General features: G+C 47.9%; 6 protein-coding genes across 11 annotated transcripts; 2 read left to right on the top strand and 4 right to left on the bottom strand.

Annotated features, from left to right (window-relative positions):
• Window positions 1-5,208: 5,208 nt before the first annotated feature.
• On the bottom strand, window positions 5,209-6,257 carry LOC112347670 (tRNA-splicing endonuclease subunit Sen2-1-like). 2 transcript variants are annotated; one of them, XM_024678938.1, is made up of 5 exons: window positions 6,055-6,257; window positions 5,882-5,988; window positions 5,639-5,820; window positions 5,482-5,581; window positions 5,209-5,426 (listed from the first exon to the last, which is right to left on the bottom strand). In XM_024678938.1, the coding sequence occupies exons 1-5, from the start codon at window positions 6,245-6,247 to the stop codon at window positions 5,292-5,294; spliced, it is 717 nt and encodes a 238-aa protein (XP_024534706.1). In that variant the 5' UTR covers window positions 6,248-6,257; the 3' UTR covers window positions 5,209-5,291. The 2 variants fall into 2 exon arrangements, with proteins under 2 accessions (XP_024534706.1, XP_024534705.1); XM_024678937.1 differs by having other exon boundaries at window positions 5,882-6,006.
• An 18-nt stretch (window positions 6,258-6,275) lies between these two features.
• On the top strand, window positions 6,276-8,653 carry LOC9655987 (protein PECTIC ARABINOGALACTAN SYNTHESIS-RELATED). Its single transcript, XM_024678932.1, has 11 exons — window positions 6,276-6,638; window positions 6,710-6,760; window positions 6,828-6,918; window positions 6,993-7,069; window positions 7,127-7,215; window positions 7,302-7,421; window positions 7,479-7,595; window positions 7,655-7,798; window positions 7,848-7,971; window positions 8,024-8,215; window positions 8,265-8,653. The coding sequence occupies exons 1-11, from the start codon at window positions 6,288-6,290 to the stop codon at window positions 8,622-8,624; spliced, it is 1,716 nt and encodes a 571-aa protein (XP_024534700.1). The 5' UTR covers window positions 6,276-6,287; the 3' UTR covers window positions 8,625-8,653.
• LOC9655988 (probable acyl-[acyl-carrier-protein]--UDP-N-acetylglucosamine O-acyltransferase, mitochondrial) lies at window positions 8,617-10,473 on the bottom strand. 5 transcript variants are annotated; one of them, XM_002974088.2, is made up of 11 exons: window positions 10,333-10,473; window positions 10,251-10,279; window positions 10,100-10,205; window positions 9,821-9,945; window positions 9,643-9,751; window positions 9,503-9,595; window positions 9,290-9,406; window positions 9,163-9,246; window positions 8,985-9,089; window positions 8,838-8,924; window positions 8,617-8,768 (listed from the first exon to the last, which is right to left on the bottom strand). In XM_002974088.2, exons 1-11 carry the CDS (start codon window positions 10,447-10,449, stop codon window positions 8,625-8,627), a joined length of 1,116 nt encoding a protein of 371 aa, XP_002974134.2. In that variant the 5' UTR covers window positions 10,450-10,473; the 3' UTR covers window positions 8,617-8,624. The 5 variants fall into 5 exon arrangements, with proteins under 5 accessions (XP_002974134.2, XP_024534702.1, XP_024534701.1 ...); XM_024678934.1 differs by having other exon boundaries at window positions 9,643-9,945; window positions 10,100-10,184; XM_024678933.1 differs by having other exon boundaries at window positions 9,643-9,945.
• Window positions 10,474-10,508: 35 nt separating this feature from the next.
• LOC112347663 (LYR motif-containing protein 4-like) lies at window positions 10,509-10,856 on the top strand. Its single transcript, XM_024678910.1, has one exon. The coding sequence runs from the start codon at window positions 10,525-10,527 to the stop codon at window positions 10,774-10,776; it is 252 nt and encodes an 83-aa protein (XP_024534678.1). The 5' UTR covers window positions 10,509-10,524; the 3' UTR covers window positions 10,777-10,856.
• Window positions 10,857-12,928: 2,072 nt separating this feature from the next.
• On the bottom strand, window positions 12,929-14,764 carry LOC9657054 (U-box domain-containing protein 26). Its single transcript, XM_024678993.1, has one exon. The coding sequence runs from the start codon at window positions 14,412-14,414 to the stop codon at window positions 13,041-13,043; it is 1,374 nt and encodes a 457-aa protein (XP_024534761.1). The 5' UTR covers window positions 14,415-14,764; the 3' UTR covers window positions 12,929-13,040.
• A 1,538-nt stretch (window positions 14,765-16,302) lies between these two features.
• On the bottom strand, window positions 16,303-23,356 carry LOC9657055 (mediator of RNA polymerase II transcription subunit 14). Its single transcript, XM_024678805.1, has 12 exons — window positions 23,136-23,356; window positions 21,986-23,020; window positions 21,839-21,918; window positions 21,617-21,788; window positions 19,754-21,565; window positions 18,817-19,697; window positions 17,908-18,760; window positions 17,746-17,855; window positions 17,482-17,683; window positions 16,992-17,418; window positions 16,683-16,907; window positions 16,303-16,595 (listed from the first exon to the last, which is right to left on the bottom strand). Exons 1-7 carry the CDS (start codon window positions 23,343-23,345, stop codon window positions 17,995-17,997), a joined length of 4,956 nt encoding a protein of 1,651 aa, XP_024534573.1. The 5' UTR covers window positions 23,346-23,356; the 3' UTR covers window positions 16,303-16,595; window positions 16,683-16,907; window positions 16,992-17,418; window positions 17,482-17,683; window positions 17,746-17,855; window positions 17,908-17,994.
• Between the last annotated feature and the right edge of the window lie 995 nt (window positions 23,357-24,351).

Below are 24,351 nucleotides of genomic sequence, written 5' to 3' on the forward strand. Positions count from 1 at the left end.
GAGATCAAGCAAACGCACACCAGTGACATTCTCATCGACCGGAACAAGGATTTGATATAGCTCCAGCTTGCTCGCTGGTGCCTCGAGAGAAACATTCCATATCTTGGGATTTGCCACGGTTCCCAGGTACTCAACGTGCAAGAAAAAGCTTTGTTAGCTTCTTTTGGGAAATAAATAAAAAAACTCAAGTTACCTTCTGTGGTTCCATAAGCTGAGGAGTCCTTGCTGGTACATCCAAGCACAGGAAAAGAGTAGCGATGTGTGTCTAATGTCCAGCAATGGCCCCTGGGAAGATCAGCAAGAAAACTCTTTAAAGCTAAGAGCATTGTTTTGATAATCACAAACCATGTACGCAGCCACGTCATATGGATGGAGACGAGGCAAAAAAGAGCTGCTGTCAACCCACTGGAACAACTACTGCGTTGTCCTTAGTTGCATCCATCTGTGACCACTCTTGCTAGACCACTGGACAGCAGAGTTGGGGTCACCACCACTCTGGCCTGCTATAATATGATACCAAGGAAGGAGGATGCCATGTTCTTGTCCACCTGGTGGAGCCTCCACTCGATTTAGCGACCAGACACAATCTCCTGGTCCCAGAAGGTTTTGAGCAAAGCCAGAAGGTAGTTAAGATTCAAGCCAAGCCCGGGAAGATTGTTGCAAATCTGAAAGCAGTACCTTGTCTTGCAGAACGCATGACAAATCTGGTCATGTAGAAAAACTACTTACAGGAGAGAATGCCATGGCAAGTTTCGGACAAAAGCACTGATAAGAAATGAATAGACCTTATATGCCTTGCTGATTGCATCTTGCAATCCTTGGGATCCTGTTTACTCTAGAAAGGAGGTCAACTTGTTTAGAACTTTAAACCCCTCTTATTTGTGTTGCGAGCAGCAGAACAAGCTTAAGCAATGTTTAATTTCCCCGAAATGTTGTGAATGGCCTCTTTCCATTTTCTTGGATGAAATGTAGATAAGGGAGCATGATAAGGAGTGATTGATGATGTATCTTTGAGTTGGTAGCTATGGAGTTTTTTGCTTTGTTTTGAGTATGTTTGAGAGTGAGAGATGTGCTGCCTGCACATCAAAATGGTGACCACAATGGGATGAGTTGATTCTTAATTAGCCCATCCCATTTCCATTCATTTTCTTTCTTATTTCTTGAGAGTTGTGAGGAATTAGAGCACAACTCTCATTCTCAGTGGTATAATTCATGTCTAGGGGTGCCCTGAGATGGGTTTTTCTAAGCATGGGATTCATAGCCATTCTTGCAGATTTATTAGCTTCTCTTAATTTTCTTTGGGTTTTGGGATTCACAACTAAAAATTTTGTTCTAGTGGTTTAGTTTCTTCTTTTTTAATTTTTTAATTTTTTTTTTGGCAAATTGAGTAGATAGTCTTGTAGATTTCATCTTTCTCTATTATTTGGCATCACAAATCTGCAAATTTAGTGCAGGAATTGGGACATGCAAGGAGATTTGAAGGGCTCATACAAGACTATATTATACACTCTTTACAAGCCATTATTTTCTCAAATCTTTGTAGATCTGCTCCTAAAATTTCCAAAAAGCTCTTTCTTTCTTGATTCAGTTCATTCCCTTAGAAAGATTTAGTCATTTTTTTAATTATTGAGGAGTTCTTTCTCTTTATCTTGCGGTTTCTAGGAGTGTTTTCCTTGGATTTTTTTCTTTATTCCTAGAAGAAATCTAAAGAAAGCTTTCTTTTAAGTTTTGTGAATTTTGGTATGGTGTGTTAAGAAAAATCTAGCATCATTTCTCTTTTTGTGTTGTCTGTGAGGAGTTTGGAGCTTTCTCTCCTCTTTTCTACTTAGATTTTATAAGATTTATTTTGTTTGAGAGTTAAAGCAAGCCAATAGCTCATCAAAGAGTTATATCTCATGATTTTTCATGTTGTGTGTCGAGACATCTAACAACATTTCTCTTCTTGTGTTGTTTATGAGGAGTTTGGAGCTTTTTCACCTTTGTTCTACTTAGAGTTTTTGAGATTTTTCTTATTTAAAAGCTAGGGTAGGTCAAGAGCTTTCTAACAAGTTTTATTTCAAGTTTTTAACAAGTTTTGTTTTTAGCTCTAGTTTTTCAATTTTCACACTCACTCTAGGAGATGTTCTAGATGTGCTAGTTGAGGCCAAGGTATACAATTTTCTTTAGTTTGTGGCATGATTTGGAATTTGCCATTGTTAGGCATCTGTGGTTCTTGTTGTGTGAATGAGGAGTAGCTCTTTAGAGTACATGTCTCAAACTATTCACTTATACCAAGCATGAGGATCACAATAGCTGGAAAGGTGGTAGAGGGTGTATTATTTGACTCTAGCTTTGGGAGCAGTGTCATCTCCCTTCACTAGCTTGGCTTGGACTTCCATGATAGCAATTATGCTAAAGACCTTTGTAAATCATATCTTCTTCTAGCACTCATATTTATGGTGTGATTGGGATTATGAGGTGGCTTTAGCATCTCATAGTGGAGACTGTATCATCTTTAGTCACACTTGGCATAAAGTAGTGGATTGTGAGACAAAATGGCATTTAGGTATTATGATAGGTGGCATTATGCAACTCTTCTCAACAAACATGGTTGGCATCTTCAATTTAAGCAATCTAAGGCTATAAACACCTTTGAGACACAGCCACTGAAATATAATAATCATATAATAATTCTTTAGTGGTTTACAGACACAAAGTGTTTATATACATGTCCTCCATCATCTAGTAGAGTTTTAGTAAGAGAGACACAATCATCTCCAACTTATAGCAACAATTTTATGAACATATATAGAAGTGGAAGTAAAGGTTTTCAGTGGCTAGTTGGTGTTCCACAGCACTACTTATTTCCCCATCCACTTCTCTTGACTGCTAGCAACTTCTTATAGCAAAAATCTTTTAGTCTTTTGCATTTGTTAGGGGGGGGGGGGGTTGTCTATAGGAATTTTTTAAAGGATAGTGGGTAGATCAAGTATGGCTAACCAGTTTAAAACATTGTTTAGCTCCCCTTAAGCATGTTTGTCCTTGTTTTGTGTTTATCTTGGGTTTAAGCGTAAATTTTATAGCATGTTAGCTAGTGGAATACACACTTAATCTTTGCACAAATGGATCCCTAGAAACCCATACCTCAAATGCTTTTCTTGAGTTGAAGAATGTCACTTTAGATATTTATGAGCTTCGCATCAATGGGCTAGTAGATAATGGCATTGATTATAGCTTGGACTCCATCTCACATGAAGACATTCATCTACTCATCATGGAAAAACTTTGTGGAATTTGCTAGTATTGCCATCTTGTGGAGTTGGCTAGAGGCATTGCATTTCATCCACAAATTAGAGAGATGTTAAGTTCAAGATTCTATGTGGAAGTTTGAGCTCATAACATTGCTTTTGCTCGGGGCGCTCTCAGCTGTGGTGTTCATAGTGATGCAGCATGTTGTCAATGTTGGTGTTGAGAGCTAGATCTTGTAGTGTCACTTGTGTGTAGCCGAAACATTGGAGGCTGCTTAGTTACCGTGGTGTATATTTTAGTTTATTTTATGGTTGATATGCAATAAAATTAATCTTGTATTTATAAATTATAAATATGTTTATAATCTATAATAATAAGGAGGAGTTTCTGGGCCACCAGACCTAGCCAATGGCAACCATCCGATGGGGGGTAATTATCAAAGGGTTATATCTTTAACCATGTCTTAGCAAATAATCACTGATATTTGCTCTCAACCAATGGGAAGTGGCTAATTGCATGGGGCGAGAGAAGAAGGTGTTGTAACACATGTTGCATATAATGTGTTGACCATAACTACATTTGTCAAGTGATGATGGCATCTCTCACATATGAATGGGAGCGCCCTCCACAATTGCAAGTTTGGAGGCTGTGCAGAAAGCATGATAACAATCCCAAGTATGTCAAGCTACACTCATATGGACCCCTTGAGTGTGTTTTTGAGATGGAAATTGCACTTAAAGAGAACATGGTTAGTGGTATATCAAGTTCTCTTTTCTTTTCTTTGGTTATGCTAATAAACTAAATATTTTCTATGCAACTAAGCTATGATGACAAGACAATACCCATTCCTTTCAATAGATGCATTCTTGAGTGGGCAAATGAGTCCTTCTGTCTATGGTTCTCTACAAAACTTCCAAAAGATTTTAAGTTTTACAACATCTATGGCACTTCATGCAAAACTCCATTCCATGTTTGGTATATGTTCTTTGTTCTTGATAGCTAACTTTCCATGGTGAATTTTTTCCATTGTTTCCAGCTACAGGAGTGAAAAATGCCCCATAGTTGAGCTCAAGGAAATTCTCCATACTGAGGTAATGCAAAGTTCTTTCTTAATGCTTATTCAAAGAAACCTTGGACTTTGCAAGCTGATTGACACAGTACCATTTGAGTCTTCCAAGGTAACCCTCTATTTTTATCACCCGGTTCTGAACTCTACTTTCTTCATAGGTTGATGGGTTCACTGCAACTGCGAGGCACAGGGTTCCATGCAACCATCGCAGTCTACTAAGATCAAATGGGGTGTTCCTCCTCTTCAAAGACATCCTGGAGATCAAAGATGAAAAAAAGAAGCTTGCAGTTCATGCTGCCCCATACAAGTCTGACGAAGTGATCAAGAAACAAGCACACTTTTGTCTCAGTGACACCGCCATCTCCCACAAGAACAGTGCATGGGACGCAAACTCCAAGGACAGCCAAAACTACAACAGTGGTAGCGAGAGCAAGGACAACACCAAAAACTCAGTAGTGCTCACCATCAACACCTAGGATGCTAGAGCTATACCTTACAAGCCACACAAAGGATTCAAGCTCCATCACCTCAGCATTTCTGTTGCTGGTGTTGCAAAAGGAAGTGATCAAGAAAAGGCTGCCATCACAGTGGAGATAACTATGGCTTCCACCATTGCCAAGCTCATAACATTGTACAATATGTAAAAATATGGCAAAATACTATTTAAATTCTGTCAAAGTGATGTTTATGTCTTCTTTCCCAAGGTTTAGGCAGCTTTTAGGTTGAGATAATTCGCTTCAATTGGGAATAGGTATCATGCTTCCATTTTGTGGAAGAAAAAAAATCTCACCAAGACTTTTTCTTTTGTTATCCAATGGGAAAAGAAGAACAAATGCAAACTAAACATCATGATTAGTATAGTGCATTGTATTAATTTTAGCACTAAATTTATCCTTGCTAACTTTTGCTAGGCAAGTGTTCAATTGTATTAATAAATAATACTAAACATGAATTATTAAGCAGTAAACTAACCTTCCTCAAAAACCATTTTACGTTATTGTGAGTCTTCTCGGTGTTTCTGTGGTAGCCATCGACGCACTTCTACTTCCTCCACTGTTATTCGCTCCAAATACGTTGGAGAAGACAGATCATGGCCCATGTCAACTATGATGTACAGCACCAACAGTGTCTGCAAGCTCGATTGACATGTGTGAGAGCGGATTTTGCTTGAATGATCGTCTCACCTTTGCTACACTGCCACACAACCGGGTCATACCTTGAACATCCGTCCATGAAGCCAGCCTGCTCTGGGGATCATCTGCCGGGATAACAAGAACTGCATAGCTGCAAGACCACCTTTTGTCACAAACGGGAGAGCAAAAGCTTCCAATAACTGCGTACTCTGAATGCACCAAAGTCGGGTGGTGTCTGTATGCCATGAAATCGGCTCCATACTGTGGACCAGGACGAACAACCCATCGCTTGTTCCTTAGGTGAGAGTAAGCCTTGTACATCTTCACAAACTCCCTGTTGAATTCTTGCATCAAGCACCACAATTGCTCGAGTGTAAGATCCACACGGCCCTGCAAAGCATAGGACACACAAAGGAACAAAGAGATGAGAGCAAGCAAAGAGGAGCTAAACCTGTGAGCTTTGGCGATGGACGCGAAGGCAATCTAGCTCGTAGCTCAAGTAGAAAACTTCCTCAAGCATCAGCTGAAAGACGTGTGTAGTCGCCAAATCCTCGCCATCTCCACGACGATCCGGAGCTGGCGATCACAACACTGGCACTAAAGCTCTGGAAATCACACACTCACTCGAGAGCACATCCGATCCAAAGCCTGTAGCGCAGAGAAGGCGAGCTTGCTGACAATTCGCCACAAGCGTCCCCCCGGAGGCGCTCAATGCGCACTCTAGACGCGCCGGCCATCGCCTGATCTCGTCATACAATCCAGACAGCGGCGCCGCCTCGGCCACCGCTTTCGCCCCTCTCCCCTTCCATCGGCTCATCGCATAAACCCTAACAAGTAAGCTTCATTTGAATGTAGCTATGGCGGAGGCGTGGCGGAGTGGAGGCAGCGCCGTGGCGGCGGCGGCGATCGCGAGATCTGGCGCCGCCGCGAGGCAGTCGCTGCTGGCGGCCGATCCGCCGTCGATGAAGAAGCAGCAGGCGCCGCAGCACAACCCCCAGGGCTACATTGCTCGCGTTCTTCACGCGTTCCAGTCGCTGCCAGGGTTTTTGTCGAGGATCGTGTCCAGGGAGGGCGAGAGCTCTTCCTCGGAGTCGGAGGGATCGCTAGGTGCGAGGGTTTTGGCACGGCGGGGCTGGATCGCCGTGGCCGTGTCCTTGGCTCTTCTCGGGCTCTTGTTCTTTTGCTTGCCTCTTGCGTGGGACCATTTGGTAAGATAAACAATATCCATGCTCGCTACGTAGTCTTATAGATTGTTTATTTCTCTTCTGCTTTGGTTTAGAATCGTCCATATCTCTGTCGGAAGGATGGTGTGATGCTGCATTGTCCACCGGTAAGCTTTCATCTTTGATCTCCATCTTTCCAGCTTAAGAACCAAAAAATTGGAAATTTTTGTGAAGGTTTCGGACACGCCTTCTTTGTGGCACAATCCAAAATCTGCAACTAAGTCGTGGCGACCTTGCGCCGAGGAGCGAGCTTCTAACCACATTGGTTCGTTCGCTTCTTTTCTTTGTTAGTTCTTTTGCTTTCCTGTGTCTGATTCAAGCGCTCTTTCTTTTGTATAGTGCCTCTAGCGGAGGATGAAACAAATGGTTACCTCGGCATCCATGCCGAAGGAGGACTAAATCAACAGCGCATTGCGGTTAGTTGTTTAACAGCAGTTATAGTATGTGTTTCAAGAGCTCCATAAAATTTGCAGATTTGCAATGCTGTTGCTGTTGCAAGGATCATGAACGTGACGCTCATCATCCCGTTGATGAAGCAGGACCAGATATGGAAAGACAAAACGTAAGTTGTGCGCTCCTACTATTATCAAAGTCCGTCTGATTGCACACGAATTCCAGGAACTCCTAAGTTAAAGCTTCTGCATGCAGGCGGTTTGAGGACGTCTTTGACGTGGATCATTTTATAGAGTCCCTCAAAGATGATGTGCGGATTGTGAAAGACATACCGTCGTGGTTGCCGGATAAAGGCGATTTGTATACTAGCCTCAAGTAAGCCCGGTTTCACCTTTCTTGTTTTTATAGCGAATTTGCGAATTTGACTTTCAGGAGGACTGTTAAGAACATCCCCAAATATGCATCGGCACAGTGGTATTTGGACAACGTTTTGCCTCGTATCAAAGAGAAAAGAGTGATGGCTCTAAAGCCTTTTGTCGACAGGCTTGGGTAAGCGTCATTTGTACTATGTTGTGTATGTTTCTACCATCTGTGTTTCATGCTGTCAGGTATGATAATGTGCCAGCTGAAATCAACAAGCTGAGATGCAGGGTCAACTACCACGCTTTGAAGTTTTTGCCTCATATAGAAGAAATGGCGGATGTCCTAGTTTCCAGGATGAGAAACAGAACGGGCTTATTGAAGCCGTATATGTAAGTCGCGTCATCCCACTACTTGGCTTCCTGTAACGCAGCATTTCAGGGCCTTACACTTGCGATTCGAGAAGGGAATGGTCGGACTTTCATTTTGTGATTTTGTTGGTAACCGCGAAGAAAAAGCAATGATGGCTGCTTACAGGAAGAAAGAATGGCCTCGCAGGTTCAAGGTAAGCCGTCTTTGCTTTTGTGTTTAGCTCATCCAATCCTTCCTCGTTTCAGAACGGGTCACATTTGTGGCGTCAAGCTCTACTGAAAAGAAAAGAGGGAAGGTGTCCACTCGAGCCCGCAGAAGTTGGCGTGGTTCTCATGGCCAAGGGGTATCCAAAGGAGACGCAGATTTACGTCGCGTCGGGCCAAGTTTACGGCGGTGAGAATCGCATGTCCCCGCTACGAAACATGTTCCCAAACTTGGTAAGTTCTTCCAGAGTTTGTAAATTTAAAATGGTTTTCCTTTTCACAGGTGAGAAAAGACGATCTAGCAACGAAAGAGGAACTCAAGCCATTCAGACAGCACGTCACCAGCCTCGCTGCTCTCGACTTCCTGGTGTGCGTCAAGTCCGATGTCTTCGTGATGACGCACGGTGGAAACTTTGCCAAGCTCGTCATTGGTACCAGGAGATACATGGGACACGAGCTCAAGTCCATCAAACCGGACAAGAGCCTCATGGCCAAGGCGCTGGGCGATCCCACGCTGGGATGGCCGGCCTTCGTGGACCAGGTTGCCTCCACTCACGAGTTCCGGACGGGTTTACCCGAGCCGACGTTTCCAGGATTTGATATCTACGAGAACCCGCTAAGCCACTGTATGTGTAGAGCTTGATCAAGGAATATCAATCGCATTGTCTATGATTCCAGTTACTTGCCGAAACTTACACAGGCCTCTTCGATTCTCTCCGAAACAATCCCGGACAGACTTGATCATCTGAAGAACTACCTCAACCTTGGAAAGCTTTGCATCCAAGTCCTGCCAAAGCCAAAGTTCATGAAATCAACAAGAAACCACTATTCCAACTGAGAAAAATAAACGGCTCACGAGAATGGCAAGTCGGTCGTCGATCCCTCCAGCATTTTCATCACTGTTCACGAAAAGCCTTTGATAAGCTCGCCTCAGGCTGTTCACCTGAGAACAAAAGAAAGGAATTACAAAACCAATGCAGGAAAGAAGTTTTTAAGAGAGTACCTCGATCTCGGAGAATCCACGCCGTCTCAGTCCTTCCAGATTAAGTCCCCGAAGCTCTGCACGATTCCCAGCAACCATCATATACATTGGAACATCTCTGTCCACCTGATGTAGCAAAAACATACAGTTTTGGTGAAGATCTTGATAGGTGATTAAAAAAACAATGCGGATCATTTACCATGGAACCGCCTGCCAAGAAGGAGTAAGAGCCGATGTGACAAAACTGATGCACTGCCGCTCCTCCTCCTGTGTGGATACAATTCTAAACCAAAACTTTTAAGCGTCGCGAAAAACTAGATCGCTACCTCCACCACGACGTGACCGCCTAGAAGAGTACCATTTGCCAGAATGTTGCTGTTACCGAGCTTGACGTCGTGTGCAATGTGACAGGCTCCCATTATAAGATTGCTGTCGCCAATTATCTGAAAGATAAAAGAACTTCGAATCAAACCTGAGTTCTTGGGACAAGAGAAAATAACTTTTTCGAATCAAACTTGAAGTTTGAGGATACAACGTACCGTGCTATCGGTGCTTTTGGACGATCTGTGAACGCTGGCGTGCTCCCTTATATCGTTATTATCGCCTATTCGAAGAAAGCACTCGTCTGCATCCTGGAATAAAAGTCTTAATGGAGAAGAACAAGAGCTTGGATGTTTACTTTGTACTTGAGATCTTGGCACTTCACTCCGACTACCGCATAACAGCCGATGCTGTTATTCTTCCCGATGACCGTCTCACCAGGAATGTCAGCTCCAACTATTGCTCCCCTGTGATCAATGGAAGACAGAGAAAAAGAGAAATGACGTTTATGAAAAGAGCGTTTCGTTGCAACGCACGGGAAGAGCGTGGAGTTGTCGCCAATGTGAGTGTTTCCAAAGATGTGGCTGTTTGGGTGGAGTGTGCAGCCACTGCCAAGCTTTGCACCGGGACCAACGCTGCAAAATGGACCAATACTCACGTACTGCACACGTCCAGAAACTTAAGATAAGTAGAACTGAGAATCACCACAAATTCACATCACCAAGAAAGAATTGCACGGGAAACTCACGAAGAACACCACAAACCACTTGGAACTTAGAAACCACGAGAAAGACAGACAAACAGATGGAACTTACCTCACCGATGGTAGCTTGAGAGTGAACAATGGCTGTCGGATGGACCCTGGAGCTTCCTGGTGATGGTAGCAGAGAAGGCTCAGAGCTAGAAATCCCAGAATTTTGCCTGAAAGCGACTCAAATCAGTGGCTCATGGGATTGAGTTACTCACAGATCATCCCTGCTCGTACTATGGATCATCTAAGATAAAAAAAATAATCCAGAACTCAAGCAACCAAAAGCGATCACCATACCTCAAATCGACATCGTTTCGCGATGCTATTGAATGCGGTGCTTGCGGCGGGTGGCGCCAAAGGGAATGGCAGCAGCTGCGCACGGATCCGCCGGGAGGAGCGACGAATCCACAGCATTCCCTCCCAGCCAGTTAAAACAAGTAAAACCCAAGAACCCTAAATTCTAGGGTTTATGCTACAGGACGCGACGCGATGGATCCCGCGCAGGTGCGCGCGCTCTACCGGGGTTTCCTGCGCGAGGCGCGCAAGTTCACGGACTACAATGTGCGCGAGTACATCAAGCGCCGATCCAGGCAAGGATTTCGCCAATCCGGCAATGCGGCAGAGGCATTTGCGACCGGTAAGGAGCAGCTCGAGGTAGTGAAGCGCCAGACGGTGGTGTACTCGCTCTATGCTCCTAGCCTCAAGAACGTGATGGAGATCGGCAAGGCCAGGAAAGCTTGAAACGAGTGGAAAAGTCTGGTTTTGATCTTCAGTGTGTTCTTTCCTTGCCTGTAATCAATGCAGTCGCTTCTTTCGCTTGATCTTTTGTTTCCTTTGCGCTTGCATGCTTTACAGGATGTTCGATCGAAAGTCTCTGGATTTTCGTTTATACAATGAGAGAAAAGCTCGCCTTCCAGGCAAGTCACAGCTTTTATCTTTCTTTCTTTCTTTCTTTCTTTCTCTCTTTTTTCTCGAACAGTGCTTGCATGCTCTACACAGGACGCTCGATCGAAAGTCTCTGGTGTTTCGTTCCTCCAACGAGAGAAAAGCCCGTCTTCCAGGCAAGGCACAGTTTTTTCCTTGTGTCTTTTTTCTAGGCCACTGCTCAGCTTGTTTTCACTGCAGGAGCTCCGTGATTCCCTTCAAACGAGCGCCTCTACATTAGCCTGCGTAAGTGTGCTAGCTTCTATTTTTCTATGGAGAAAGAAGCAAAAGGCCAATCCACTAACCTTGGCGTCTTTGTTCCGTGTCCTTCCGGATTTGATAACTGGATCGATTGACCACAGACGAGATTCTGGACACGTTGCAAGTATGAAAACAGCGCAGGACTTCCTTCTCTCTTGTTCTAGTCAATCACTTCCTCCACTTCAGTTTTGCAGTTCTTCCATCGTAGTACTCTCCTGCAATAAGCACACGAACAAAGCATCAACCAGTCCAGAATTTTCTTCGCACCGTGACACCAATCATCAAACACCTGAGTGATTCCACTCCACTCTCGCCGGGAAAAAAAGAAAAAAAAAGAGAGGAGAGAGATCCGTCCATCATCCATCCATGCCAGACTTAAAACGCCACAGGTAATATGCGCACTTTCGCCGTTATAATAATTTCTTTCGTCCTGGATTGATTCCCTCGCATATTCAGGCTTGCCAGATCTTTTCCTTTACATAGGCCAGCTACACGTGCAAGCGATCCGAATATTCAACGGTCAAACGCGGAACAAAATCTCCATCCCACGCACAGAACACGGCAACGGTCAAACTTCTCTTCCATTGGTTGGTTTTGTTTTTCCATTTCTTTTTGTTTTTATAGGAAAAATTTTTTTTTTTCTTGGTTGCTTGCCTTTGTTCTTCTGGTTCTGGTCCACCACCACCATCATTTCCAGGGACCAAAATGACAGTCACAACAACATGTCCCCCATTTTTTGGCTTTGTTTTTGAGCCAAACCCCTCTCCCTCCTTTTTTTGTGACTTGTGACCCCAACAACAAGGAGAGGGAGGGGTCCCCTTGTTGGCATTTGTAGTGGCCATACAGCTCAAGAAGCAAGGAAGTAAAAAAGAGAGGAAAGCAAAACAATCGTTTTACAGAGTGTAACCTCAAAAATCTACTAGCTCCAATATGTCTTTTGTTTGCCTAGCTATCAATTTTTTCGCTGTGGCTGGACAGCCATCCCCTTCACACTTGTTACCAAGCAAGAAAGAAGCAAGCAGCAGCATTCCAGAGGGCTTTGACCTTTCACTGAGCTTGGACTGGGACCATCCTCTGGCAAAATCACCACAAAAAATACATTGCCAGAGTGAGAAGCACACACACACACACACACACAGAAGTCTTGAGCCCACAAACACACAAATTTGCTGATGCCACTACTCCCACCCAGAAAAAAAAAGAAGAAAAAAAAAGAACATTACATGTGGCATGACAAAAAGATTAGGTGTGACACACACTTTCTGTTTCCTTCCCACAAATAATCTCACACCAAGAAGAATCTCTCTCTGATTATTATTCAGCCATGCATCCATCACCAGGTAGGCCTAAGCTTGTTTTGTCTTCGGATTTCAGCTAATTGCATTACAAGCGACAAAGACAATGCTGTATTTGCAGCTTCCAAAAAGATCTCTTGCTACTGTTTCTGCAGCTGCTGCGCTGGTGCTGCTGGCCTGTGTGCTGTGTGCTCTCTCTGCTGTCAAAAATATATTGACACAATATATACACCATGGTGTTGGAACATGGATAAAGAAGAAAATCTCAAGAACCTCACCCAAGACTAAAAGCTGGCCAACTAGTACGTAGTGTAGTTTGCGTAAAACCCCCAAAATCACAAAAACAGCACGGAAAAAACAACCCTCCTCCCTCCCTATAATCGCTTAAAATGTACGGTGTGGGCACGTAGATAGTAAAAGTACCGGCATTGCATTGCGGTTCTCGGTCGGTCTCTTGAGCACTGGCGGCATACCGCGCGGTGTGCCGCTGGCCGTTAGCTAGAGCTGGGCGCGTACCGCCATCGCTTAGAACGCCACCACGTCCGTCCTGTCCAGCTCCGCCAGGCACGGGTCCTCCGCCCACCACCGCCGGAGCAGCTTGAGCAGCTCCACGGCCTTCCTCTTTGCCCGATCCGTGCAGTCGCTCTGGATGAGCAGCAGTAGCTGCGTGAGCACCCCGGCCTCGGCCGCCGCCAGCTGTACCTCCTCGCTCCCGCTGCATACCGCCAGTAGCGTCCCGGCGGCGCACTCGGCCGCCTGGAACGAGCTCCGGCACTGGATGGCCGCCACCAGCGCCGGCACCGCCAGCGCGTGCTGCGCCACCACCTCCCGCCCCGCCCGCGTCCGGCACAGCAGCTCCAGCGCACCCAAGGTCCGGTCCGCGTCGCCGTGCTGTGCCGCCGGGAGGTGCTCCACCAGCGCCGCCGCGGCGCCGGCGGATACCGCCCGCTCGCTGTTGGATGCCGCGCTGCACAGGCACAGCGAGAAGAGCGCCTTGACGCCCGACTTGGGCGCGCGCGGCGACACAGCCGAGTGGTCGCCCCGGAGGAGATCCACGAGGCCCTCGAGCAGGCCGGGGATCTGGCCCATGGCCAGCTTCGCCGCCTCGGGCGCGTCCGACGCGATCTTCTCCACCAGTACCGCCGCGTTGATGCGCGCGTCCATGCTCCGCCCGCGTCGCACGATCCGCGACACGGCGCCAAGCCGCCGCCGGCACTGCGCGATGGATCGCCGCTCGCTGTCCTTGAGCGGGAGGAGCACCAGCACCGCCAGCGACGACTCCTCCACGTCCAGGGAATCGCCAAGATGTTGGTCGTGATCTAGCGGCGCGCAGCACGACAAGGAATCGGGATCGAAGGAGCACGAGCACGACGAGGAGAGATTGTCGTCGTCGTCGTCGTCGCTGGAGGAAGAAGGGATCCTAAACATGGCACGGATAAGAGCCGAAACCGCATTGGCCTCCACCATCAGACCTCGGTTCTTATCGTTCTCCTTGGCCAGCGCGCGGAGGCTGCGCAGTGCCGGCAGTAAGAGCTGCAGCGCGGTACCGCCAGCGGTACCGCGCGTCACGTCCCGGACGAGCGCCGCGACGCGCTGGGGGTCCGCGGGCTGCTTGGGCGTGGGGATGCGCTCGATGCCGCGCGAGCGATTGGCGACGCACCACTCCTGGATGAGGCGGCGCAGCGTGTGGTTTGGGATGAGCGTGAGATCGGTGAGGCGCTGCATCGTGGCCGGGCACGTCGCGTTGCCGTCGCTCACCCATTTCTCGATGCTGGAGCGGTCATACGTCTGGCCCGTGGCCACCGTCACCGGGTCGCGCATCAGCTCCAGCGATATCGGGCACCGGAAGTAGTGGGGCACTTGCAGATTTTGGACCTGCATCTTCTTGAGCCCCGGCATCTTGCTCGCCAGCTTGATCGCTCGCTGGATCGATCTATCTCTCTCTCTCAATCTCTCTCGCTCGATTCCCTCCCCTCTCCCTCTCAATTCGACGCGATCAATCACAAGAGGCTCGTCTTTCTCCTGGCTGATCAATCACGCCCAAGAAGAGCCCATCTTGCTCGCGACAATCGATCGATCCCCGATCTCGATTGATCAATCAGACCCAGAAGCCAAGATCCCCTACACTCTTGCCTTCCCCGCCCCAGCCCCGCCAAGAACCCTAAAATCGCCATCTCCAGAGCTTCATCGCGGCCGGCATTCTTCTCCTTCCTCCTTCCTTCTCTGCTTTAAACCCTTGCTAATTTCTTTTATCGTTTTTCTTCTTCTTCTCGATACACACATGGCCCTGTTTGTTATAAGTAGCCCTAGCTGCCCGGGAGCGCTGCCCGGCCTGCCCGCGCGGGTCCCCATTGGTCTCGCCGCTGCCACCGACCGACCGTGATGTTTTCCTCACTTTGACGGGAAACTTACACTACTTTTTTAACACGGGTGTACCACCTTTTTTACCTTTGCCCTAGACGTGTTGGTTTGACCTTGACTGACGGCTCCGTCACCGTCAGTCAAGAGGGCCGCCGTCCCGTTGGCCTTTATTTAATCTAATCGCTGTCTTTTAATTGGTTTTGCGCACTCAATGTAACTGAGCGGCTGTCCTTACAATTAGTGTGTTGTAATCTCTCCAATTAATGTGGAGGGCATGCGGGTGGTAAGAGATTTGCGATTTTTTTATTTTTACTTTGCTTGTCGAATTTTACGGGTGGTGGTAAGGTGACCAAACACCAAACAACCAGCCAGAGATGGTGTGGTGTGCGTTCAAAGCTTTGGTCTTCTGGAATCAAGCGCTTGTTTTGTTTGTGCAGGGAGATTTTTGTTTTTGCTTTTTTCTTCCAGACGAGAGTTCGTGGCGGTGGTCGCTGTCCAATGCGTGCATGTCGGATGTTACGTAGAAATGGATTGAGTTTGGTGGCTAAAGGCGCAAAAGAAAAAGGAAAAAACGCAGAAAAAAAAAAAAGAAAAAAAAGCGAGAACAGGACACAAGTCTAAGTCTTGATGAGATCTCTCTTCTCTTTCTCGAAGAGGCCCGAAGTTTTCTCGCACAGCCAACCAATCCCAAACCTTTGATCTTGCGAGAAGTGCTCTCTTATTCTTTTTAACCCCTCTTTTGTGCAGTGTTTCGAAGTCAAAAGACCAGATGCCCCTATCAAATCTTTTCATCACAATCGATCGTCCCCTCCTTGGGGGGAGAAGAAATTTTTGATACATTTCGGTCTTCCACGGCAACGACCACGGGGAAAAAAAGATCAAAATTTAAACACCAACGTACAATTCTTGGGGCCCAATTTCATCCATTCATGGTGGCCAAATCTCGTCACGAGCCACGGTCAAAGCTTATTTTGTCAAGGATAATGCGTGTTTGCTCTTTTGCGTGCTGTCGCCATTGCTACATTACATTACAGGCTCTATAGCGACGAGAAAGAGAGGGTGAAAGAGTTTGTAACGTTTTTGCCCCCGATTCAATCGCCCATCATCGACACAATCTAGCAATCCAAGGAAAACGTTACAAGCACGAGCTAGACAAATGCCGATTAAACAAATGCCCCCGCAATCAATCCTTGCACAAAAGTTGGCGACTAGAAAACCATTCTTTTCTCCTTGTAATGTGTTGTTTACACCCAATTCCTCGAAGAACTTTAGCCAAAGAGAGAAAAAAAAAGATACCCTCTCTGACCGACGAGGGTGAGAAGAACAAAGGTCACCTTTCTTTCTTTCTTTCACCTGAACCAGGGAATCCGCTCGCGGCATCTCGAATCTTCCCCTCTCCAGGATTTTCAATGCGTTCCCAGATCAATGCCAAACCATGTGGGTTCGTTATTGTGGTAGCGTCAATTTTAATCCCCTGCTAGCTTGTCTCCCTTGACAAAAACACCCACTATGATTGTTACTCGCTATAAAACTCAAAACAAAGGTATCGTCTTCTAGAAAAAAAAAAACGAGCGAGAGTTTAAAAAAACAATTTTGATTCAATCGGACCTTTGTACGATGAACATAACATATGCGCTAGCTGGCCCTGGAATATATATACACATATATACAAGCTGGTTCATCCAGTTTAGCTAGAAGTTGCAAGAGTTATCAATGTGCCTGCAAGCAAAAACACAAAGCCAGGCAATCAAAGTAAGTGTCCCGCACTGCGCTCAGGTATTTGGCATAATAAATCCACACACATACCTGTAACTTGTTGCTTTTAGCAGCGCCAGAGTCGCAGCACACGGGAGAAAGGGACAGCGCCAGGCCAGCCCGAGTTGGTGGTCCGAGACAAGAGACCGTGGAAGGAGTCCCCGCCCGAGCAACGCACTATAACCGGAGAGGTTTCTTTTCCCGGCGGACGACCACAGTTCGCTATATTTTACCAGCGCAAAAAGCTTTAGCCGAGAACGAGGACCAGGCGCAGACCTGCAAACAACACAGAGACGAGCATGAAAAGATGAAAAGGAGGGAAAAAAGAAAAAAAACAAAGAGCTCAACGACTACTACTACCTCACGTGTGCCATTACTTGCTTTGCAGCTCCTTTTTCTCGTTTTTGTTTTTTGGTTGGGCTTTTTTTTTTTTTGCCTCCCTTCGCTATGCATCCTGTTCTTGTCCCTGTTGCTATTCTGGCTCTGGCATGCTGCCGCTGGCTGCTGCTGCTGCTTTCGGTTTGATGCTGATGCGGAAAGATCTACCTACACAGAGGTAATGCAATTCACCACCTTCCTGTGCCTGCCTGTCTTGTTTGACTGGAGTTAAAAGAAGAAAAACAGATAAGTAACAAAGAGACTCAGGCATGCTTGCCTCACGCCTTCCCGGATCCGCATAAGCCTCATTACTTGCGTGACGTAATGTTGAATGGATTGGTCACAAAGATCCTCATCAGCGGAGGTACTTTCGCTCTCCAAGCATCACATCTCGATAGCTCTTTTTTACCTGCATCGAAATAAGACTTTCAGCTTACAGGACGACAGAAAATTCCGTAAGAAAGGAGCTAACCATCCCGCCGTATCCCGGCAGTATCCCACCCAAATTAATGAGTTTGTGTCTTCCTGCCTCGCTTTCAGTCAAAGGCTGCTGAAATATCATGATCAAGGTTGATAGTCTCCATATGCTTGCTTGGACGGCAAGGCTTGGAAAATTGCACGGCGTGAATAGCGAAACACTGCCTTCCGTTCGGCAGTGCAAAGTCGTTCGTCATCTGCAAGTGACACGGGAAGAAAACTTAGCGAATCGAGGAGACAAAACGTCTATAGAATGTACCATGAAGAGAAAAAAAAGAAAATATCTCTGCCCATAAATCTGGTCACTGCACGATATGTTAGCTTCGTGCCGAGCAGATCTGCTCCCAGATCTTTTGTGGAGCTCGTCACCTGCAAGCATGTAACAGTTACAGTAACGAAGTACCAAAGTGAAAAGGCGTACCTACAGAAGTCTTTAAACAAGTCAAAAAATTGCGCAGCAAGATCTCGTCCCGACTCCCGAGCTACTCCGCAGAGCGCAGAATTTCATTCACACCGCACGGAGCTGCTGGAGCGCAGACTGCAAAGTTAATTGCACAGATTCCGCTACTGCCCGCAATCTCCCACTTGACTCTTGACCGGCGGCAGCAGCTTCCAGCACTTTGGTCCTCTCTTTCAGCCTCTCCCACTCGTCACCCCTGGACCAGCAAGCCCTGCCCCCATGACTGCCTTCCAAGCCCACCAGAAGCACCCGCCTTCCACCTTTGTTGTAGTAGTATCTCATCCGCACCGATACGCACTGCGGCAGCCACCCCGCACCTCCAGCAACGTTCACGTTGACGTGAGGACCCAGGTCCAAGAAAACAGTCAGAGCGAACTCCACGATTTCTCTTTCGCGATCGTGCAGTATGCTGCTCTTCACGGACGTGCTGCTGCCAGCTTCCTCTTTCATGGTGGTGTTGATCACCAAACGATTCTCCAGGCACAGCTCAATCCTCGGCCGAGGGGTGGCCTCCACGGCCTGGTTCTTCTGGGCCTCTTTCATCCATGATATCAATCCAAGGAACTCCCGAAGGACAGCTATCGGTAGCGTCAGGATCGTCACGAACGAGGCCAAGCGGGAGGCATCATACGGTTCAGATGCGACTCGTTGAGCGAAGAACTCAGTTATTTCCAGCATTTCACCATTTGTCAGGTCCGCGTCTGCTCCTGGGGGGTCTGTTTGTAGCTCGGGAGGCGGTTGCTGAAACTTCTTCACGTTCAAACCTTGTAAATACAGCTGGTGGCGATGCATATTCACAGCAAACATGCAATTCCTGCACAGCGTGACAAGCAAGTCAGTACAGAGGTTATAAGCCAAAAGTTGACGTACCCGATATTAAATCGCAAAGCAGGTTGCTCAGGATCCAAGTGGAGAAGAGTTCCATCTCTCCCATTCATAACGGAGCCAAGTACCTCGCGAATAATATTGGGGAACTGCGCAAAGAGCCAGAGGACACCGAGATACTTAAGAGTGCTGCGCAGGACCTTTTTGAGAGCAGGAAGAGGCACCCATGCACCGCTGTAACCTCCATCGTCACTCACGCCGCAGAACGCAGAGTTTAGCTCACCCCTGTAGCTTGGATAACCGGGCCCCCCTATGACGAGGTTCCGACCAGATGCCGCTGAGCTTGGAGTATTCCGAGTAGCACTTGCATTCGAGCGAGGATTGGCAGATGCCGGACCATTTTGCTGTACGCCGGTGACCACAGTCTCAGAACTGTTCAAAACGTTCTCCATGACGAACGGCCGAAACTGCGGGCAAGGTAAGGAACCGCCTGCGTCGGGACCAGCACCCTGAGGCGGAGGAGCTGGCTGCAGCCACACTTGGTCACCTTCAAAGCACCTCATATCCACCGAGAATTGCTTTCTGTAGACTATCCTGATCCAATATGGCGAGCGCATGAGAACGGAAATGTCCGTTGGCAACAGGGAGCTTGGAACTATGCCTGGACCAGGCCCTCTCCCGGGGCCGGAAGTGATAGTTGGAATCTGGATCGAGAGTCCTGTAGCTCTGGACTGAGGCGTGGCGGAACTATTTGGAGGAGAAACCTGACCTGGCGGAGAAATGGCAGAAGCGACAATGCTCGAAACAGGTGCTGTCATTCGTGCTGGACGGATTGCACCGGCAAGTGCATGTAAAGGACCAGCCGTTATCCGGATGGCATCAAGTAGAAGCTCCACGTCCCCTCCATTAATCAAGTCCTCCAGATACTGGAAAGTTTAAACCTGTTAGAAGATCAGAGAAGCTGGAACTCGGAAAAACATACCTTCGTATGGGGCCACAGTTGTTCCGGCGAGACATGAACTATGCAACCCTCTTGGTCGGATGCCCATTCTACCACAAATCGTGCAAGTATTCCTGGCATGCTTCCTGTATAGCTGAACCATAAGCTCGTAAGGCCCAAAGCCTCGACTTTGAAAGCCCTGGTAATTGCTTCCCACTTCGTATCTGTCCGCGAAGCTCCTTCGTCTCCCTCGTCCATCCTGTCCTCCAGAAGCTTCTTCATGCAGTGTGCAAACGCTCGAGCACTTCTTAAGCGCTCTAGATCTGCTAAAAGCTTCTTGATACTGTCGTCTTCCACCGTACTGTAGCTAAGAATCAAGCCTTCTTGACTACATTTGATGTGAGCATCAGCCTCCGACAAAGCCGCGAGCTGAACACCAGCTCCCCAATCCGCCACCTTTTGCTTCTGAAGGCTCCACAGGCTTTTATAGTGCGAATCACGGACTTTTACTTCCCATCCATCGCTGCCGTGCTGTCCCAGGCTCAAAGATATCCGCTGCCAAGCATTGCAATACTTTCCCATATCTCCTCTCATTCGTGAAGTTGCCAGACGGAAAATGAGTCCCGCGGATGATGAAAGCCTGCCTTCTTCGACGTACGATATGCCGAGTGAATCCATCTGGTTCGTTAGACGAGCGTGCTTTATCACCAGCCAGGACCTCTTCACGACGTGCAGAAGTACGGCCATATGTGTCACCGGAGGAGCCTTCCCTTGATTTGCAGCGGCAACAACGGCAGCATAAGGCTGTCCAGAGAAAACTTCCAAGGCGTTCGATGGCGCTTCAACTTTCTGTTTCTTCCTTGCTCCAAGGCTTAGTCGCTGCAGTGACGGGAGAGACGAGAAAATGTCCGACTCTGGCTTGCGCTTCAAGGAACTCAGTTGACGTGAAGGGGCTGGAAGAAGATAAGGCGACCGATCCATATCCTTTGCCAGGGGTGATCCCAACCCATCCGGTAGGCCCTTGCGAGGTACAAGATGTAGAGACTTCAACGAATTCTTAGAGGCCGACTTCACCGTTCTCGACGACGGTGACGAATGAACCTGTCTTAAACCTGTACTGGCCATGTTATCCGTTGCTGGTCCACCCGTTGAGATCGACTCGATCAGCTTCGAAAGATGATCGTCGTCAAGGTCCGGAGAGGCGGGATTATCCACAGGAAGTAGAGGGGACTTTAAGCGACCATACTCCAGCTCCGGTAACTTTGTCGATGGAGACATCCGGCTAAATGAGTTTCTGGCTGGGCTTCCCATGGCTTGAGACACCAACGCTAGCAGATTATTGCTTGATGACGATTTTCTGTTGTGGTTGCCAAAGCTGGCTCTGCTGGATGGACTTCCCAATGAAACTGAAGGTGACGCATGATAGCGTTGCAGCTGTCCCATTGCGAAGTTCGGCTGTTGCTCCGCCTTTTCCAGTTTTACTACTTGGTTGTCCATCCTGTCAAACCCATTCCTCACTTCAGCTGTCTTGGGAACTAAGCTCCTGCCTCCACTTTTTACGTTGTCACTTAATAAACTCAAGTTTTCATCGTTGCCAGCCAAAGAAAATTTGCTGATGTCGATGCTCATGTACCTTCGTATGACCAGATGCTTTGCTGCAACAGTTGTCCGATTTGGTAGCGGCACCAACTTTTGAGCTTCCAATAGAACAAAGAGTGGCATAAATGCTGGATCGAGATGCACTGCTAGGAAGTACAAATCGCCGGTGTTGGGAAATCCCAGAACAAGTACGTCTGAGCCAAGCTTAGGTCCATCCTCCGGAAATTTCAGCGTTATGGCACCTTTTTCAAAGACCTGCAAAGCTTCTCTGAGAAAAAAAATTTTTTAAAGAAAAGTACTACCAACCTTCAGATTCATTGATCCGCCCAAGGATGCATAGTGGTGGATAATACTTTGATTGCGCAGATTGATAAAGACATCAACGACCGAGGTCCCCTGATTTATCGCCTCCTCCATCTCTTGAACTAAAGACAATGAGAGTAATGTTGAGGGAGCTCGAAGTACAAAACGTCCATTCCTATTAACATCCAGTGAATTTAGTTCTCAACAAGGCAAAGAGCAACGCACCTGATACTGATACTAAGACAGATATATAGATCCCCATAAGCGCGCACATGAAGGCTATCTTCACCGATGTCCGAGGTATCCTGCACAGGAAAAGAAACACAAAAACCATTAGGAACGCCAAGAATGTAAGCTTTATCTCTCACTGACCTGCGCAGAAGATTTCAAGAACACATCGTCTTCCACCCTGTGAATATAAGTGTTGGCTTTTAGACTCTTCTGGACCTCGACGAGCCGGGAGTGAATGTTGCAGTTAATGACTCGGAGTATCAACTTCTCGACGTCCAGGCGGCTCTGATCTAGTACAAACTCAGCGTCGTTGCCAGTCCCAGGATCCGTGAGCGGCGGCTGGTGCTGGCAGGAAATTCTCTGGTCACTACCCGGCTCGATCCTCAAGCTCGGTAGCAAGCTCTCACCACCCTTGGCCAAGTCGAGCCAGTAAGTTATCTTCACGCCATGAACACGCGACTTGGACGGATCCGCCTCTGCGTCAGCGGGAGCTTGAGTCGCCGGATTCCCAGACGCGGCCGTCTCAAACGAGAGATCCAGCCGTATAGCGTCCTTCCACCTTCCGTGCCTCAGCGCACGAACTTGGCGCCAAAGCGTGTCCATCACCAGCGCGGCGCAAAACTCGTGAAGAACAGTGTAGATGATCCCAAACGGGTTTTCCAGAGCCGACATCCTCCGCTCCAGATCGTCGGAGAGCGCGAGACGTTGCATGTCCGAGAACTTTGCCGGCCTGGAGCTCTCCCCGACTAGCAGCTTCAAATGGAGCACCCTCCACAGCGACGCATTCCCCCGGTAGCCGAGAGTGAGCTCCACCTCAAACTCTCCATCCACGCGCAGCGTGAGCCGGCCATCGCGCACCGAGACCGACGTGAACTCCTTTGGAATGGCGATGTCCAGGAGCTTGGATCGCAAAAGGGTGTCGAGCTTTTGAAGAACGTTGTCCTTCTTCCACCCCTCGAGAACCGGCTGGACGTTGAGATCCTCGATGCACTTGGGCATTCGTGGGAAGCCGCCGGTGAAGAGCACGTCCATGGCGGAGGCGACATCGTACATGGGCGCTCGCGACTGCTGCAAGCTCTCGTGGAGGTAGAACATGGAATCGGCCGCTTGGGTGAAGCTCATGTCGTGATTGGACAGCGTCCCCATGAGCTGCTGGCATCGCTCCACGAGAGGAATCTAAGAGAGCAAACGAATAAAAATCACACACATTCTCAAAAATAAATCGACATTTCTACATTCCGATCGCCCGATCGATCGATCGATCGAGATGGCAATCGAGAGAGATTTGTACCTGGCGACACCATTTGCAGATGACGAGAAGGCGGAGGAGGCGCTGGCGCGTCTTGAGGATGAATTTGAGAAGGCTGATCTTCTTCTCGGCGTCGGATTGCTCGGGCGCCGCCTCGCAGACCTCCTTGAGCCCGGTGTAGGCGGCCTCGGCCGCGCGCTTGACGAGTACCGACAAGGGCACGGTCTCCTGCCCGAGCTGCTGGAGCGCCATAGCTAAAAAACCCTAGCCCAACCCATCACAAGGAGTATATTCCCCGGTAAAATATTTCTCGTTACATGGGTTTGGAAAAAGGCCTAGAATCTTTGGTGGATAAACTTTAGCTTGAATAATCTAGCTTGATCAACACTTTCGCTTCGATTTACCTACCTTCGATCATCCTGAGCTTGCTGATAAATGCGAGCCCATCTTCGATCTTCCTCTTTCGTTCACCACCACCATGGCTTGCCGCCGGCGTGATCAGCTTCTCCAGCATCACTCCCAGCTGATACAAATTTGACTCGCCAGTGTACGCCCCGAGCTCGTCCTCGTCCCAGTCCCGGAACTTGAGCTTTGGCTTCTGTCCACCGCGATGGTTTTTACCTTCGTTTTGGAGCAGCCCGAGTGCTCTGCAAATGGAGTAAGCCACGGACTTGAGCTCATGTTCATCACGAGCAGATATGCATCGACGCAATACTTGCTCTCCTCTAGCCGCGGCCCATGAATGCTCCCGACAATACATCTTCCCCTGTTGCCAGTCTTGATTTTGGAAAAACCCTGGATCACTGGTCAACGACGAGGCATCGACGAAGTTGAGGCTTCGGCCGTCGGTAATCTGCCGGACTGAACTCGGCCAAGGTCTTGAGCGAGTCCAGGAACTTGTGGATGGAACTCTTCTTTTCGCAGGCCAAGTCGCTATGGCTCAGGCTCGGCAATACCTCTGTTCCTCCTTGAACCACCGGTACCAACTTCTCTAGAGAACTCCAGTTTGATAGATAGAGGTCCACGGCTTTTGGATCGGGATTCTCGCAGGTCAGTGGCCAAGATTTGACCAACTTCTTGGTTTACACAATTTCCACGAGCAAGCGAATGAAAAAACTATATAGCTTTTGCAAAGTGTGTATTTTTACCTCCTTCCACTTCCAATGCACTTTCCTCGGTGCTTGGGTCGAGACCGCTGCAGAACTTGGTGATTAACATAATCGACACTCCATTTTGGTCATAGCCAACGTTGATCACA

This window comes from Selaginella moellendorffii, unplaced genomic scaffold (genome assembly GCF_000143415.4).
Source record: "Selaginella moellendorffii unplaced genomic scaffold, v1.0 SELMOscaffold_23, whole genome shotgun sequence".
Classification (NCBI taxonomy): Eukaryota; Viridiplantae; Streptophyta; class Lycopodiopsida; order Selaginellales; family Selaginellaceae; genus Selaginella; species Selaginella moellendorffii.

What these genes read in the sequence shown, in the direction of transcription:
- LOC112347670 (XM_024678937.1), bottom strand. Translation starts at nt 6,247, where the DNA reads ATGAGCCGATGGAAGGGGAGAGGGGCGAAAGCGGTGGCCGAGGCGGCG. An exon ending in TGGATCGGATGTGCTCTCGA is followed by an intron (nt 6,007 to 6,054) that starts GTGAGTGTGTGA and finishes TGTGATCGCCAG; the next exon opens with CTCCGGATCGTCGTGGAGAT. An exon ending in TCCATCGCCAAAGCTCACAG is followed by an intron (nt 5,821 to 5,881) that starts GTTTAGCTCCTC and finishes TATGCTTTGCAG; the next exon opens with GGCCGTGTGGATCTTACACT.
- LOC9655987 (XM_024678932.1), top strand. Translation starts at nt 6,288, where the DNA reads ATGGCGGAGGCGTGGCGGAGTGGAGGCAGCGCCGTGGCGGCGGCGGCG. An exon ending in TGATGCTGCATTGTCCACCG is followed by an intron (nt 6,761 to 6,827) that starts GTAAGCTTTCAT and finishes ATTTTTGTGAAG; the next exon opens with GTTTCGGACACGCCTTCTTT. An exon ending in TAAATCAACAGCGCATTGCG is followed by an intron (nt 7,070 to 7,126) that starts GTTAGTTGTTTA and finishes TAAAATTTGCAG; the next exon opens with ATTTGCAATGCTGTTGCTGT.
- LOC9655988 (XM_024678933.1), bottom strand. Translation starts at nt 10,449, where the DNA reads ATGCTGTGGATTCGTCGCTCCTCCCGGCGGATCCGTGCGCAGCTGCTG. An exon ending in AGTACGAGCAGGGATGATCT is followed by an intron (nt 10,206 to 10,250) that starts GTGAGTAACTCA and finishes AGTCGCTTTCAG; the next exon opens with GCAAAATTCTGGGATTTCTA. An exon ending in CTCAAGCTACCATCGGTGAG is followed by an intron (nt 9,946 to 10,099) that starts GTAAGTTCCATC and finishes GGACGTGTGCAG; the next exon opens with TACGTGAGTATTGGTCCATT.
- LOC112347663 (XM_024678910.1), top strand. Translation starts at nt 10,525, where the DNA reads ATGGATCCCGCGCAGGTGCGCGCGCTCTACCGGGGTTTCCTGCGCGAG.
- LOC9657054 (XM_024678993.1), bottom strand. Translation starts at nt 14,414, where the DNA reads ATGCCGGGGCTCAAGAAGATGCAGGTCCAAAATCTGCAAGTGCCCCAC.
- LOC9657055 (XM_024678805.1), bottom strand. Translation starts at nt 23,345, where the DNA reads ATGGCGCTCCAGCAGCTCGGGCAGGAGACCGTGCCCTTGTCGGTACTC. An exon ending in TCTGCAAATGGTGTCGCCAG is followed by an intron (nt 23,021 to 23,135) that starts GTACAAATCTCT and finishes TTGCTCTCTTAG; the next exon opens with ATTCCTCTCGTGGAGCGATG. An exon ending in TGTCTTAGTATCAGTATCAG is followed by an intron (nt 21,789 to 21,838) that starts GTGCGTTGCTCT and finishes GGATGTTAATAG; the next exon opens with GAATGGACGTTTTGTACTTC.